Source organism: Pavona decussata, unplaced genomic scaffold (assembly GCF_977016875.1).
Source record: "Pavona decussata unplaced genomic scaffold, jaPavDecu1.1 SCAFFOLD_202, whole genome shotgun sequence".
Lineage (NCBI taxonomy): Eukaryota > Metazoa > Cnidaria > Anthozoa > Scleractinia > Agariciidae > Pavona > Pavona decussata.
Window position 1 is genome coordinate 2,109,321 of NW_028145610.1, and position 15,680 is coordinate 2,125,000.

The 15,680-nt window shown below is 41.2% G+C and overlaps 3 protein-coding genes across 5 annotated transcripts in view; 1 reads left to right on the forward strand and 2 right to left on the reverse strand.

Annotated features, from left to right (window-relative positions):
• Nucleotides 1-278: 278 nt before the first annotated feature.
• On the reverse strand, nt 279-6,238 carry LOC146461089 (uncharacterized). The gene is made up of 2 exons (XM_085087270.1): nt 6,170-6,238; nt 279-3,362 (listed from the first exon to the last, which is right to left on the reverse strand). Exon 2 carries the CDS (start codon nt 3,348-3,350, stop codon nt 279-281), a length of 3,072 nt encoding a protein of 1,023 aa, XP_084943396.1. The 5' UTR covers nt 3,351-3,362; nt 6,170-6,238.
• A 3,944-nt stretch (nt 6,239-10,182) lies between these two features.
• LOC146461090 (uncharacterized) lies at nt 10,183-14,477 on the reverse strand. Its single transcript, XM_085087271.1, has 2 exons — nt 14,389-14,477; nt 10,183-11,924 (listed from the first exon to the last, which is right to left on the reverse strand). Exons 1-2 carry the CDS (start codon nt 14,459-14,461, stop codon nt 10,183-10,185), a joined length of 1,815 nt encoding a protein of 604 aa, XP_084943397.1. The 5' UTR covers nt 14,462-14,477.
• A 48-nt stretch (nt 14,478-14,525) lies between these two features.
• The window catches only part of LOC146461091 (ADP-ribosylhydrolase ARH1-like), a 16,957-nt gene continuing 15,802 nt past the window's right edge, over nt 14,526-15,680 (forward strand). The window contains exons 1-3 of one of the 3 annotated variants that reach the window (XM_085087345.1): nt 14,551-14,615; nt 14,717-14,802; nt 14,964-15,289. In XM_085087345.1, the coding sequence (XP_084943471.1) occupies nt 14,596-14,615; nt 14,717-14,802; nt 14,964-15,289 (432 nt within the window). In that variant the 5' untranslated portion in view covers nt 14,551-14,595. Of the gene's footprint in view, nt 14,616-14,716; nt 14,803-14,963; nt 15,290-15,680 lie in introns of all 3 variants that reach the window. The other 2 variants (XM_085087346.1, XM_085087347.1) reach the window with 2 other exon arrangements.

Sequence of the window (15,680 nt, forward strand, 5' to 3'; positions counted from 1 at the left end):
GATTGCAAAAAATAGCCCAGGATGAAAAGAAACAGCCAAAACAGAAACCACTTAACATCCTGGGCATTGATCGTCTCACCAGTGATGCTACGGAGGAGAAACTGAAGATAAACAAGGTGAGGGATTGTCAACCATATAGTTTTCAAACGTCCTTTTTGAGCTTCACCTACGTAGTTTTCCACAAACTTGAGTAACAGGTAAGACAAAAAGCAAGAAATGATCAGGTCCAGATCCAATGTCTGCAATGTGTTAGCGGAAGTGTGTTGTACTCTTATTCCTCAGTGTGAGCCAAAAAATGCATTTAAAATTCTAGACCTCCTGACAGCCCAAGGTATTCGCGTACTAGACAAAACAAATCTTGCGCTCCTGAGATCGTGAGCTCGTAGGTCTTCTTGTTGTTGTGAGACACGTTGAAGACATTCGTTCGCTGTCTGGCACAATGGATGACTCATCGGATAAGACTTTGAGTAGATTTCCAGAGCTCTTTTGAAATAAAATACTGCGTCATCAAGTTCAAAACATTGTTCACGCACCAGACCCAGGTTAAGCATTGTGTCGCCAACTTTACAATGGTCACTTCCTAAACTTTCCCTCCTGATGTTTAGTGCTTGATAGTGGAATTCTTTGGACTTTTCAAGTTCTCCCATCTCCATATATAGCTGCCCCAGATTGTTTAGTATTTCTGCTACAGCAGGATGTTCATCGTGTAAAACCTTTTTTCTGATGCGCAGTGCAGCGTCGTAATAATTCATTGCCTGCTCAAGTTGACCCATGCTCTTCAGCATCAGACCAAGGTTGTTACAAGACTCAGAAATCAAGAAATGGTCTGGAAAGTAAAGTTCTTGTCTCATTTTAAGGGCCTGTTCATGGTATTGAATAGCCTTTCCTGTTGAGCCCAATTCACTGTACACAATTCCAAGGTTGCACAAACAATCGGCAACACGGGGGTGAAATTTCCCATTTACCTGTTCTTCTATGGCCAGTGATCTCTGATAATAGTCCTTTGCAATGTCGTGCTCACCCAGTGCGCCGGAGACACATCCAAGGTTATTTAATGAAGCAGCAACTGTGGTGTGGTACCTGCCATAGAAATCTTCTCTCATTGCTAAAGATTGGCAAAACCAATTTTTCGCTTCTCCAAAGTCGCCGAGTTTGTAACAGGCATTTCCTAATTTGTTCAGAGAATCGGCAATTTCTGGTGTTGGATTTTGATTAGTTAGACTCTTTAAGAGAGACAGAGCACGTTCGTGGTGATCTTTAGCCTCCCTTAGCTTCCCTTGCTTGCAATAGACGATGCCTAAATTGTTTAGGATGGTGGCAATAAATTTGATTCTGGTTTCACCATCATCGCCCTCCTCGTTCGCAATGTCAAGAGCATGTTCAAGGTACTTAATTGCCGCAGAAAGATGTCCGTGAATGTTACAAATGTCGCCAAAATTAAGAAATGCATTCTTAAGTTGTTTTCGTTCGTCACTTGTCACATCCGGCGATATCCAGCTGGACGATGTCTTCAAATAAGTACTGAACAATTTCAGATGAGGAGCTATCACTTTTGAGAACATGTGAAACTCCAAGTCAATTTGAAGGAAGTTGTGTTGCGCAAAAGGGGCTAATGTCTCGATGTAAATCTTACTGAGAGCAGTGATCTCCTTCGTACTGCAATTAGCAAGGAGGTGTCTTCTGAAGGCATCATGAACGACCTGATGAATCCTTATAAGACTTTTTGCACCATCGTCTTCGTCAAACCGAATCAGCAAAGAGCATTGGGCAATGTCAGCAGCGGCCACGTCCTCATCAAGATCTGGTTCTTGTTTCTTCACTAAACTGACAATGATGTCAAGGTCAATTGGTTCTGACGCACCCAGTCCCAGAAAATGAACCACATATTTAAAAAGTTCATTCTGTACTAGCGTTTGCACTGCAATTGTGACGGCTGAGGTCATTGACGATGGGTAACTCCGGCTTTGCCTTTCGTAAATTTTGTCTGTCTCGTGTCTCTTTCCCATCTCTAATTTGCAGAGATAGTCCTTCCATGTGAAGCCTCCAGGAACGGTACGCACATGGCGAACGTAGAGTGCAGCACAAGCGATGGCCAATGGCTGGAAGTCCAATTCCTCGATGACCAAACGCTCTAGGTTCTCGTCATCACAGGAGAAACGGGAAATGCTTCTGAGAAGAGTCAACGCATCTTCTACTTGCATTCCGTCACTCAGTGAAATATCTTCAAAAGAAGATTCACCAAACGGTAAATTGATACTGTCTTGCGTGGTAACAAGAACTTTCCCGCATCCTCCCCAATCTTCATCGGGCCAGCAACCCTTAAGGCTCTCAAGGTCATTTGCATTGTCAAATATTACCAGCCATGTGAAATAGTCTTTTACTTTGGCGGAAATAAGGGTTTTAAGATGAGATATCTTCTCATCAGGCTTCAACTTTGAATCTCCCCCAGTGATACTATTCAGTGAGTATTCTGTGACTCCAAGTTTGCGGGCAAATTTGCAGAACGATTCTAGCAACGACTGTTCACTTTCAGCATTCAACGTCATTACAAATGCGAAGTTGTCTACTTCGGTACCATCAGGAACTGCCTCTTTGTAGAACGTTTTCCCAATCTCACGAGCAATCTGACTTTTTCCACATCCTGGGTTCCCATGGAGATAAACTGTTACAATGGAACCATCATCGTTCTTCTCAAGATTCTTAAATATCTGCAAGATCTCATCGACTTTTGATTTTCGCTCATTTACTTCATGGGATGGTTCTGGTGGAAGGCACTTGAATGATTCAGGCTTAGCTTGTAGCTCCTCTTCCAAGACGCGAATGTTCTCTTGAAGCAGTTGAAGTTCCCCAGTTGGAAAGCTTCCCTGGCTGCTGATTTCATGTAACTCTTTAGTGTCAAGGTGCAGAGCTGTAAACGCATTCCAGATCAATTTCAAGTTGGCCTGAAAGTCAGTGTCCGAAATACTGGCTTGAGAACGATGTGCAAAAAATCCATTGCGGAAAACACGTAAAGTATCAACGTTAGTTGCAACTGTGGGAGTCACCAGTCCCCCGAGCGAATCGGAAAACAGAATTGCAAAGAAAAAACTTGTTGAATCCCACTCACTTGTGTTGCTGTTTCTTATGATGCCAAGAAGTCGGTTATTTTTTCGTCGGCTGCTCCGTGATTCCAAGTTGAAAAAATCGTTTCCATTTTTTGCAGTGTCCTGCCATAGACCCAAGGTGCTTCCATGAACTCTGTCCCATTCCCGTTTGAACACGGTCTGCAGACCATCCCGGATGACCTTGATGGTGATGTAGCAGACACGGAAATAGTTCAGTTCTTCCAATGTGTACTCTCTGCCAGACATCCTAGAAGTTTTCTGTTTAAGAAAATCAATTTTTAAAGGAAAATGTTTCAAACGTTGTCATAGTCCAGCTGGATTTGACTGAGCCCACCCAGTCTATCCCATTTTTGGCAAACATGCCGGTTCTTAGTATTCAGCAGCCTTGTTGTTAAAATAATTTTGCTTGAGATCCTTCTATAAAAGCTATTTAGGAACATCATTGCCAATCTTACTCATTTGAAGTGCAAGAAAACGAGACTGCATAATCGCATTTTTTCATATCACCAACAGCTGCAACAAAACCCTATCAGGACCTTTTCATACACATTTCATTTTCTTTTTGCTCAAATTTGATTCCGATAGAGTATATTTTCTTCTCAGGTGCGCGATCGAGTCAGTAATTCCCATAACCTGTCTATTTGTGCTTAATTACTCTGCAAACTGGCAATATACTAACGAATCCTTCAAAAAAGTACCAACACAAAGTATTCCTAGATATACTCCGCATTATAGCCCTCATCAAGGATTGTTGGGTGGGTGGCTAGTAGCAAGTAGGTTACATAAGATCAATAATTACTGGCCCCGAAATACCTCAGGGTAATCTGCGGGCCTTATAGAGGTATGTTGTGGGATCGTATCCCAGTCAGTTCCATTGCTTGGACTTAAAAGCAATGATGAGTGTCGGTGGCATTGCGATTCTTATTTGCCTAACGAGGTGTAACTACCACCAGACCGTCCACTATCTCTTCTCGCATCAATGTTAAGCGGCCATATACCCTCCTTTGCTGTAAGGTTCTCCACGCCAGTTTTTATAGTATCACAGTGTTATGATGGCTAAGTGGTGAAACCAGCTTTCGCAACTGAGTTGTAATCTACAACTCTGGGCGCAGTGCATAATCCATCGGCAGCTCTAAACAAGCGCAAATATCCTGAAAGATCTCGACAAAAGCACTTGGTAATCTATTTTACTTCAGTATCTCTTTTGCTTCAATGCACAAAACGATGATTAATCAACATTCTTTAAGCACCCTGTGGTGGCCCAATGAAGCATGTCGACTGTCAAGGTAAACTGTTTGAGCACTTTGATTTTTATGACAAATTATTCCATGTCGGTGCGGTCATTTCAAACGACTCTAAGGCATTCAGTTATTAAACAGCTAGGTAATGGTTAAACGTAACCTTAGCCACCGAGTTAAATGCTTGCACTGAGTGCGGCGAGAACCTTCTTACTTATTATCTTTCTAGATCGCCATGATATTTTCAAACGATCACGGTCTTCGTTCAAACAATCAGAACACTATGCTTTCACTGCCTCTTTGTACGAAATCTAGAAGCTTATGGTTTCCATCTCCTTTGGGACGCAGTAAATTCAGTTGAAAACGCCCATTCCCGTTAAAACAGGAACCATGGATTTCACGTACACAGAGCATTAACAGTAACAGCCAGAATGAGTCCAATAAAATCTGATCGCCCTTCGTGACCCGTGCATTCATATTACAGAAAATCTTAGAAAGCGTTAAACTTACAATAACAAACTATTACTTTGTAATGTGGCGAAACCAGTGTTAATGGGAAAATTCTAACCATCTCTATTGATCACGCAGACCTACCCAGGCGCATCGCTTGTGTTTGTGTCGCCTGCAAATTTAGCCAAATTTCACTGACTCGTCAATGCAATTAAAAAGTATCTTATATTTGCATATTTATGTTCTTAGTTTCTACGCGGCTTTGCTTGACAAGTTATTTTGAAAAGTTTTGCTTGTTCAAGTAAAGTGTGAACAACTCTTCCATTATGATTCCATCATGATACTTTGTGACCGTTACCCAGTTTTCCTTGACAAGATTTGTTCTTTCTGACAAATTTCACCTGCTCGTCTGCAAAGGGTGGCCAAGTCAGTTATCCTTTTGAAATTATATTTGCTCCTGTACACGTTTGACGAGTTTCTTGACAAGTTTTCTATTGTTTCTGTCATACAGCGCTCTACCTGACACGAGCAAGTTCTTCCCTGTTTAAAACCAGGGAAGACATCTTTTGACCGTGGAAACCTTTCGTCAAGTACCAAAGGCCCGAATTTTGTCGTCCCTGCAAGTGAAAAACTGTAGAACAAACATGTAAACCGATCACGGTTAAATTACCGATTGGTGGGTTGGATCCGGCATACTTAGCAGAAAATTTCTGTCTATCTGATATTTTGAATGGAATTGCTGCCTGGGAAACATCTAAAATAACCTTCTGGCGGGCAGTTAAAATCTCAGACTGAACTGTCAGACCTTTTAATAATTAATAAAGATAGACGCAAAACGGTACTCTTATATTCGTTTACGTCTTCCATACAATTAAACACAGGCGGTCAAAATGGACAAAAATTAAATACCCAACTCTTCTGTCCTGACGATGATAACCTTAACCGCAACAGCGGCGTATACATAAAGCAAAACTGGTGTCCTAACTAACACGAATAATTAAAACCAAGTTGATTTTGAAGCCTACAAGTAACAGCATGCGAACGCAAGGTGTATAAACCACAGGAACTAACTAGACTACAGCGATAACAGCATCAAAACAACCGCAGTCAAAGATGTCCCTCGATTGTGACGGTCATTCAAATAAAACCTTCAAATGCGTCCTCGACCAAAGTAGGGAGTAATACAGACGCGCGTGAATATGGGAATATGCGAATATAATGCCCCTAGAAACATAAACAGTCGTTGCATTCTACCTTGAATTAACAACCCGCATGCTTGCGTATGCAATCGAGTTATGTTAAATTTTGTCGAAAGATTTGCCAGCAAAATGACTTATGGAGTATAAATTACAGAATACCTTGCCACAAACAACTTACCTTTAAGCTATCGGAAAAGAAATATCGAACTTAATGCACAAAGGCGCTGTTGTGCTTCCTCCAGTTCGTATAAGCAGAAAGTGAAAGTGATGAACGTCGGGAAGACGTTCCCATGGCGCCATTCGGATGCAAGTCACGCGATAACGGATTTATCACGCTAATTTTTTTCTAATCGAGGCAAACGTCACGTAATTTACAAAATTCGGATGCGTCACGCGATAAAGGATGTCAAATCTGGAGCCATTCTTGACCCCAGATCCTCTCGACTTTATGCGTCATACGCCAAGGACTCTGGGAAACTCTGCGCCATCGGGCAGTTTAATTTCTTAGACTGAACTATCAGACCTTTTAATCAAAATAAACGTATATTTCCGAGTACACACAAGATTACGTCCACACCTATACGCTTCACTTGTAGACGCATAACGATGTTCTTTTATTCGCCAACGTCTTCCATTCAATGAAACACAGGCGGTCAAAATGGTCATCATAAACCCATCTATTGGAAACGCTTTTCGGTTATTTGTGAAAACGCGCTTTCTTTCTTCTCGTGTGGAGGGCTCATTTAAAATAAAATACTAAACGTATAGATGGACATTTACAGTGAAGAACACTCAACTATTGCAAAAAGATTTACCAAAACAGCTTAGTGGGACCTGTATTTCATCATCAAGGCATGTTTCGAGTTACGACTTCAAACACTTGGTGTAAAAATATGAGAGGCCTTCTGAACGAACATGTCTGATCAAAACTAATCGAGGGAAAAGACGAAATTATATCCAACTAGTCTCAACAAAGGGTCCAGAGGAGTTCTACTTGATCGTAAACCATGAAACCCTTTGTACGCCACCGGCTTGGGCGTTTTCACTTTTACATACCGTAAGCCAAATGATTATGGGCTCAGAAGTTTGCTTACGTTATTTTATTTTTCTCGGCCCTTCATGCCTTCCTCGTAAAGTGTCAAAATTTGCTGCCCTTTTTGCAACGCATATTGCCCCCGCGGTCAACGTCTGCTTTCTGTTTTTTTTTTTTTTTTTTTTTGTAGTGGAAAATAAACTGTGGCAGGAACCGCGCAACCAACAAAGAGAAACAGAAGACAGTTTGCATTGATAAGGGGCCACAGCACCAATGAGAGATGTATGCGAGGCTTATGCGAAGATGGCAGTCTCCTCTGGACCCTGTTGTCTCAACAGAAGCCTCGTTCTCAGGCGTCCTTGATACGCGGTCGAATGTGACGTCAACCGTGAGCTTGGGGAGTTCGGTACCAAACCTGACTTACACAAGGAAAAAACACCAGGATTGAGAAACTGTTAAGCCTGGGTCAAAATATTTTCATGGTTGCTTTTCCAGTTTTCATCACATTCCCAACATGAATCTTCACTGTAAGTCAAGAATGTGCGAGTTGTGAAACAGACCAAGTATATAGACATAATATTAACAAAATAAAGCTTACATATAAATTCCGGCCTTTGTTATGAGTTTTAATATAGAAAGTGAATTGAATTCTAGAACAAGAAACGTTGAAAAAAATTGTGTTTCACCATCAATATATTACAGTTACAATCAATTCGAAATTAACAGATCAAACGCCGTGCACGTTTACTACTTTTGGATCGTGCGTAACGAAAGCGAACAGCAGAGCGAGATGGAATTGAAGGATTGGAATTGAATCTTTCTGTTGGATCAAAACGCTCATTGTCTTGAGAAACTCGTGCTAAACCTTCAACTGCGGACTGGTATAACGTGTGACCGGTATGATAAGTCAATCCATAGATATCCACAGCTCTCTGAAAATGCCTGGATGCAACATCGTACTCATTGCAACGTTCGTGTACGAGTCCGAGGTTCAACAAACAATCGCCAACAACGCAGTGATTAAGGCCTAATACTTCGATCCTGGTTTGCAATGCTCTGTGGAACAGGTCTTTAGCCTTCTGTAATTCACCCAAATCCATATACAACACACCAAGGTTGCTTAACATTCCTGCTACGGCTGGGTGTTCTTTGTCCAACGTTTGTTCCCTGATTCGCAGTGCACATTCATAGCAATACCTGGTTTGTTCCAGCTTGCCAACAAACTTGTAAGCCAGACCAAGATTATTGAAAGAATCGGAGATCAATATATGATTTGCAAAAAAAAGTTTTTTTCTCATTTCCAGAGCTTGTGTGTGGTATTGTATTGCCTTCTCATGCTGGCTTAATTTGCTGTATACAACACCAAGATTACTCAAAGAATCGGCAACGCGTGGATGCATTTTCCCAAAAACTGTTTCCCTCAGAGTACAGGATCTTAGGAAAAGGTTTTCGGCACTTTGCAAGTCATCCAACACGCTGTGGACCATCCCAAGGTTGGTAAGTGCATCAGCAACAGTAGAGTGCTCATCACCATACATCATTTCTCTCATTGTTAAAGACTTGCAAAAATATTCTTTTGCTTTTTCAAGGTTGCCAACACTGAAAAATACATTTCCAAGTTTGATAAAAGAATCCGCTTTTTCATGAGATGGTTTGTTCGGATTTATACTTTCCAGCAAAACCATAGCATGCTCATGGTGATCCCGAGCCTTCTTAAGCCGCCCTAAGTCATGATAGACAATGCCTAAATTGTTTAGGATGGTTGCTTTTAGCTTAATTTGGCTATCGTCACCACCGCATTCACCATTAAAGATCTCAAGGGCATGTTCAAAATACGTTTGGGCGGCGGAAAGAAGGTCGTGTTGTCTGCAAATGTCACCAAAATTAAGAAATGAATGTTTAAATACAGATCTTTCATGACTTGTTACATCTGAAGACCATTTGGATGGTGCCTCCAAATAAGTGCTGAGTGATTCCAAATGAGGGGCCATCTGCTTTGAAGAGATGTGAAACTCCAGGTCAAAATTCCAATTGCATAAATTGGAAAATTCACTGCGATGATCACTTCTCACTTTCATCTATATCCGCAGTTCATATATGAATTATTTCATATACTTTACATCGCTTCACTCCTCTCACGGGAAAATGGGAACCTACAATTGACCTTGCTCCCAATGTGTGGCTTCATAGCTCAGTTGGTAGAGCATCGCACCGGTAACGCGGAGGTCACGGGTTCGAATCCCGTTAAAGCCTGAATTTTTTTCAGGCTTCCAATTTCCAATTGCATAAATTGGAAAATTCACTGCGATGATCACTTCTCACTTTCATCTATATCCGCAGTTCATATATGAATTATTTCATATACTTTACATCGCTTCACTCCTCTCACGGGAAAATGGGAACCTACAATTGACCTTGCTCCCAATGTGTGGCTTCATAGCTCAGTTGGTAGAGCATCGCACCGGTAACGCGGAGGTCACGGGTTCGAATCCCGTTAAAGCCTGAATTTTTTTCAGGCTTCCAATTTCCAATTGCATAAATTGGAAAATTCACTGCGATGATCACTTCTCACTTTCATCTATATCCGCAGTTCATATATGAATTATTTCATATACTTTACATCGCTTCACTCCTCTCACGGGAAAATGGGAACCTACAATTGACCTTGCTCCCAATGTGTGGCTTCATAGCTCAGTTGGTAGAGCATCGCACCGGTAACGCGGAGGTCACGGGTTCGAATCCCGTTAAAGCCTGAATTTTTTTCAGGCTTCCAATTTCCAATTGCATAAATTGGAAAATTCACTGCGATGATCACTTCTCACTTTCATCTATATCCGCAGTTCATATATGAATTATTTCATATACTTTACATCGCTTCACTCCTCTCACGGGAAAATGGGAACCTACAATTGACCTTGCTCCCAATGTGTGGCTTCATAGCTCAGTTGGTAGAGCATCGCACCGGTAACGCGGAGGTCACGGGTTCGAATCCCGTTAAAGCCTGAATTTTTTTCAGGCTTCCAATTTCCAATTGCATAAATTGGAAAATTCACTGCGATGATCACTTCTCACTTTCATCTTTGAAACAAACTATGTTGTGCAAAAGGAGATAATGTCTCCGTGAACTTGCGGGTGAGAGAGGCAATCTTCGCCTTGCTCTACTTGTCAAGTATGTAGTTCTTGAAGGCATCATGAACGACCTGATGCACCTTTATGAGAGTTCTTCGACTATCCTCCAGAACAAGCGGAATCAACAAAGAGCACTTCGCTATGTCAGCAGCAGTCGTATCCTCATCAAGATCTGGTTCTTGTTTTGTCACGAAACTGACAATGATGTCAAGGTCAATTGGTGCTGGTGCACCCAAACCTAGGAAATCGACTACGTGTTTCAAAGCTTCATTCTCCACAAGCTTAAGCACAGCCATTGTGACGGCTGTGGACATTGACAATGGGTAATTCTTGCTTGTTTGTTCGTCAATTTTCTCTGTCAAATGCCTCTTTCCCTTTCCTAGTTTCTTGAGGTAACTCTTCCAGGTAGAGGCCCCCGGACTGACGCGATTTGTGACTCCATCGGCCTGCAAATAGCGAACATAGAGTGCGGCACAAGCGATTGCCAAGGGTTGTAAATCTAATTCCATGACAACAGATTGCTCTAGTTCCTCGTCATCACATGAAAACTGGCAAATGTTTCTGAGAAGAAACAATGCATCGTCCATTTGCATTCCTGGACTTAGGGAAATATGTCCACAGGAAGGATCAGCAAATGGTACACTGGCACTGTCCTGAGTGGTAACGAGAACTTTACCACGTCCACCCCATTTGTCATCAGGCCAGCAATTCCGTATGCCCCTCAAGTCATTGGCATTGTCAAATATTACCAGCCACGTGGAATAGTCTTTTGCTTTGGCAGAAATAAGGGTTTTAAGATGGGCAATCCTTTCATCGGGCTTCAACTTTGAATCTGACCCAGTGATACTATTCAGCGAGTATTCTGTAACCCCAAGTTCACGGGCAAGGTGACAGTATGAATCTAGTATCGACTGCTCACTTTCAGCATTCAAGGTCATTACAAATGCGCAGGTGTCCTGGTTACCGTCAGAAACTGCCTCATCATAGAACTTTTTCCCGACCTCACGAGCAATCTGACTCTTGCCACAACCGGGGTTACCGGAGACATACACTGTCACAACGGACCCATCTTCATGGGTGTTTTGGAGGTCCATGAACGTCTGCATCAGATTTTCAACTTCTGATTTTCGTTCAGTTACTTGATGGGATGGCTTAGGTGGAAGGCACATGAAGGATTTAGGCTTGGCTTGTAGTTCCACTTCCAAGATACCAATCTGCTCTCGAAGCTGCTGAAGTTCCCTAGTTGGAAAACTGTTGACTTTACTGACTTCCTGTAGCTCTTTTGTGTCAAGATGCAGAGCTGTGAACGTTTTCAAGACCCATTTCACGTTGGCCTGAAAGTCAGTGTCCAAAATACTGGCTTGAGAAAGATGTGCAAAAACTCTGTTTCGGAAAACACGTAGATCATCGACGTTTATGGCAACTGTAGGACTCGCCAATGATCCAAGCGAATCAGAAAAGAGAATTGCAAAGAAGAAACATGAACAGTCCCACTCACTTGTATTTCCATTTTGTATGATACTCAGGAATCTCACGTTCTTGTTTCGACTTTTTGGGGATTCCATGTTAAAAAAGTCTTGTCCATTTTTTTCAGTGTCCTGCCATGGACCCAACCTCCATCCGTGGACTCTGTCCCATTCTTGTTTAAACACGGACTGCAGTCCGTTCCGGATGACGTTGGCAGTGATGTAGCAGACACGGAAGTAGTTGAGCTCTTCCAAAGTAAATTCTTTGTCCGACATATTGCAAGGTAACTTTGCAGTTTTGTTTTCTGTTGAAGGGAATCCATTTGAGACATTATTATTGAAGAAAGGGCCAACTGATTGCTCAAGTTTAATGCTGTAAACCTTACAACATCATAACTCGATGGTACACGGCATGCCATGCATCATGAGAATAAAGTAAAATGATCACAAATGAAAAAAAAAAAAAAGGAAAAAAGAAGATATTGTCTTGAATTGATAAAGACAAATTCTCCCAACTAGAACCACAAGAAATACTGGAGAACAATCAGCCTCGTTCCTAGGGTCTCTCCGTCCTGGGACGTGAAGAAGAGATAGCCTGGGAACGAGGTTAGAGAACTACGAGAACAATATTTACAGAACCTGTAAATATTTGTTTTTCCTAACATGTATCGATGTGTTACAATGTTGCAATCACTCAAACCTCTGCTAATGGCCGCAGTCTCCAAACTACGGCCACTTGTCTGCATGTTTTCTTGTCCTGACTAGTCATTCATTCATACAAATCCTCTGCCTTTGCTCTGATATCTGCAAATGGCTAGACTTTCTAGTCTTCTCGGATAAGGACAATAAGCCGTAGGACCCGTCTCACAACACTTCCATGTTCATAACCTTGTGGGACGTTAAAGAACCACACAGTAATCGAAAAGAGTAGGGCATGGAGTTCCCGGTGTGCTGGTCTGGTCTTTGTGTGTGCAATAGTTGGGGGTTAGTTTGCAAGGAACTGCGAAAGTTCTGTTTCTTTCCCCCGTCACACTTAGTGACGAATTTGACTAAATCTAAATTTACAACCACCCCATAATCGTTCTATGATGACCAAAAACGTCTGTCTGAAAGGGACACTGTCATGACAATTTTGCTGCCTTCTTGTAAAACCGTGGTGAAATCATGCCACCGTACGTTTGTTGAAGCAAGAAATGTTTCTGCAACCGCAGGAGGACGATATCGAACGGAATTCTCCTTGGGAGAGTAAACTTGGGAGAGTAAACCTCTGTTGAAAACTTGAAAACGCTAGGCAAACATTTTCAAGTTGTAGTCCCAATTTATCCGCATGCATCATCCTTGGCAGACCACTTTTTTACGAAACTGGATCATTGTTTGCAGGTTTTCACTGATGAAAAGATCTTTTGGCTTTTACATGTTACGAAAATTTCGTGACAGTGCCCCTTGAAGGTTGTCGTTGCAGAGAGTTTGAATTAACTGTAATAGTTTTATTTTAAAACTAAAGACAGTTATTGATATAACTTCCGAAAAAAAATTAAAAAGCAAAAAATAAAACAGAAAAACTGCCAAAAGATTTAGAAATTGGGACTATCGAACACTTTCTCTAGATGGAAGTCCACATGTATCATTATTGACGGAAATTGTTCCAAATGTTTGTCAAGCGCACAGAGACAAAAACTAACTTCGGGTTAAAGTCACCCAGATTTCGTGACATAGCTGGGGTATACAATATACTTGTATGCATATAACAAATTGTAACGCCGTCCAAACATGGTCATGGTGTGCTCAACATTCAGCATCATCTATAATTTTAACACAATTGATATTTTTAAAACAATGTTGTATAAAGATGACGAATATTGAGGGTGACAAAAAAAGATCATCTCCAGCTTTTCTGCAAGAAAACTGCGCTTTGTTATCAATGTATAGCCTGCGTGCAGACGTTCCCTATTTCCTTTGTTGCACCCGCATTGAATAACAAAACAATTATTCTGCTCAATCTTGCGGAATGTCGCGTGATTTAGCCAACACGACCTACGGCTGTATGACCTCGTGTCACGGTTTTCATACAATCTTGTCCGGCTGTATTCCCTGTATACAGAAGCTGTTTTTGAGGCCGCTGTTCGGTGTATACCCACCACTATAAATGCAGAACAAAACGCGGCCGTTACGTCATGGGATAATGGCCGCTTTTGGTCCAAAGAGAAATGAATATATTTAAGATGTATAATATTGAGCCGTTTATTGAATATTTTACCGACCGAATAGACGGTGTATTTCTGATAAATATCATTATTAGGGGCGATTTCTTAGGATAACTGTTAAAAATATGCGAATCATGAAGTACTCATATGGACGTTTTATGTATCTGCGTTATATCTAAATTGTTCTGTACATAATAAATCTCATTGTTAATAAAATACTGAAAATAATTAGCTTATATATAGTTTTACACATAAGCGTAAATTCTGTCCTTTTTGACCTCTCTGTACGACTCATCAGGACTCATGATCGATGCGCGACCCTGTCTATTGATTGAGGAACACATCAACCCTGAACTTTCTTGTCAGTACTTTCTCTTTCCTTCCTTTTTTCAACTTTTAAATCTTTATACGACTGAAATTGTGCGCTTAGATTTTACACCATTAGGTGAATCTTTTCAAAAACTGCGGAAATCCGTAGTAGCCCAATGTTAAAACACACTGTAAGCCCCAGAAAACTCAAGATGAACACTTTTTAAAGGTTTAAATTAATATTAAATTGTGTTACCTGAATATAAGAACACACCTTTTAAGCCGAGAAAGTGTGATGAACGACAAAATTCTCCACCGTGATCAAGCATTCAAAGAGTTGGAACATCGCGTGACAAATTAAACCGAGGAACACTGGATCCTACTAGCATGATTGTGTGCACGTACGCTTCTCCTACGAAAGCTTACTTCAGAAGAATTGACAATCCACAACAATATTCCAGCGATGGCCCGACTCTGGAGCATGTAAGTAGAGCTTTTTTTCAAATGTATGACTCCTTTTAAGCCTTAAACACTTTCTTAGTTTGATAGTCGCTGAAAAATTGTGAATGGTTTTGCGTTTCAAGCAGGCGCAGCCAACAGTTACTAAATTATTTGATAACTCCGATGAAGGGAGCTCAGATGGTGAAAATTAATAACTTAATTGTATTCGGTAAGTTAACTTTCAACTGTCTTCATGAAGCCATGAATGTACTAACTAGTAAGGAAGGATTTGGGTTTCTGGCATTCTAGGGTTCCAGTGTCCAAGGAAATCCCTTTGAATAAACCTGCTTAACCCATTCACACAGAACTTAATTTCCTTTTATTTTCTAGGTCACAGTAAGGGTAGTGCTGCATTGAGAGGTGATTCCAATTTAAAAATGCCTTTCTCTAAGGATCAGTTTAAAGCTTGTATGCTCCTAAGTGCTACAGGAGATGCTTTGGGCTACAAGAATGGCAACTGGGAATTTTGTCATTCTGGACAAGATATCCATAAAGAATTGCAAGAGCTTGGTGGTCTCCAGAATATTGAGATCAAAGGCTGGATGGTGAGTGATGATACCGTTTTGCACCTGGCTACTGCCGAGGCCTTGGTGTCATCTTGGAAGACACATGAGGAGCTCTTTAGCACATTAGCTTCCATGTACAAAGAAAGTATGGTAAGTCGATCTACATCATAAGCCTGCATCAACAGAATGAGCCCTTTACAACGAACGGTCACATGGTACAGAATCCGCCATGCTGGACAGCAAGTTTTGCAATGGGACATCCAAAACAAAGCGACTTAAGGTGGCTCTATACCATTTCCTCAGTTTTCGCTAGTAATATATATATTTTTCTTGATGTTCTGGTTCTTTCAGCCCTGTGAAAATATCTGGGTTCAAACTAAGAACACTGTTACTACTGGTAAACTCCATTTCCATGGCAACCAGCCGATGATACATCTGTTGATTCCTTTACTCCTAGCTAGTTTCAAAACGGGTTTGTCTGAATATCCCATGGTAAAATTTTGTTATTTTTTGTGTAAAGAAGAGAGAAACTCCAAAGTGT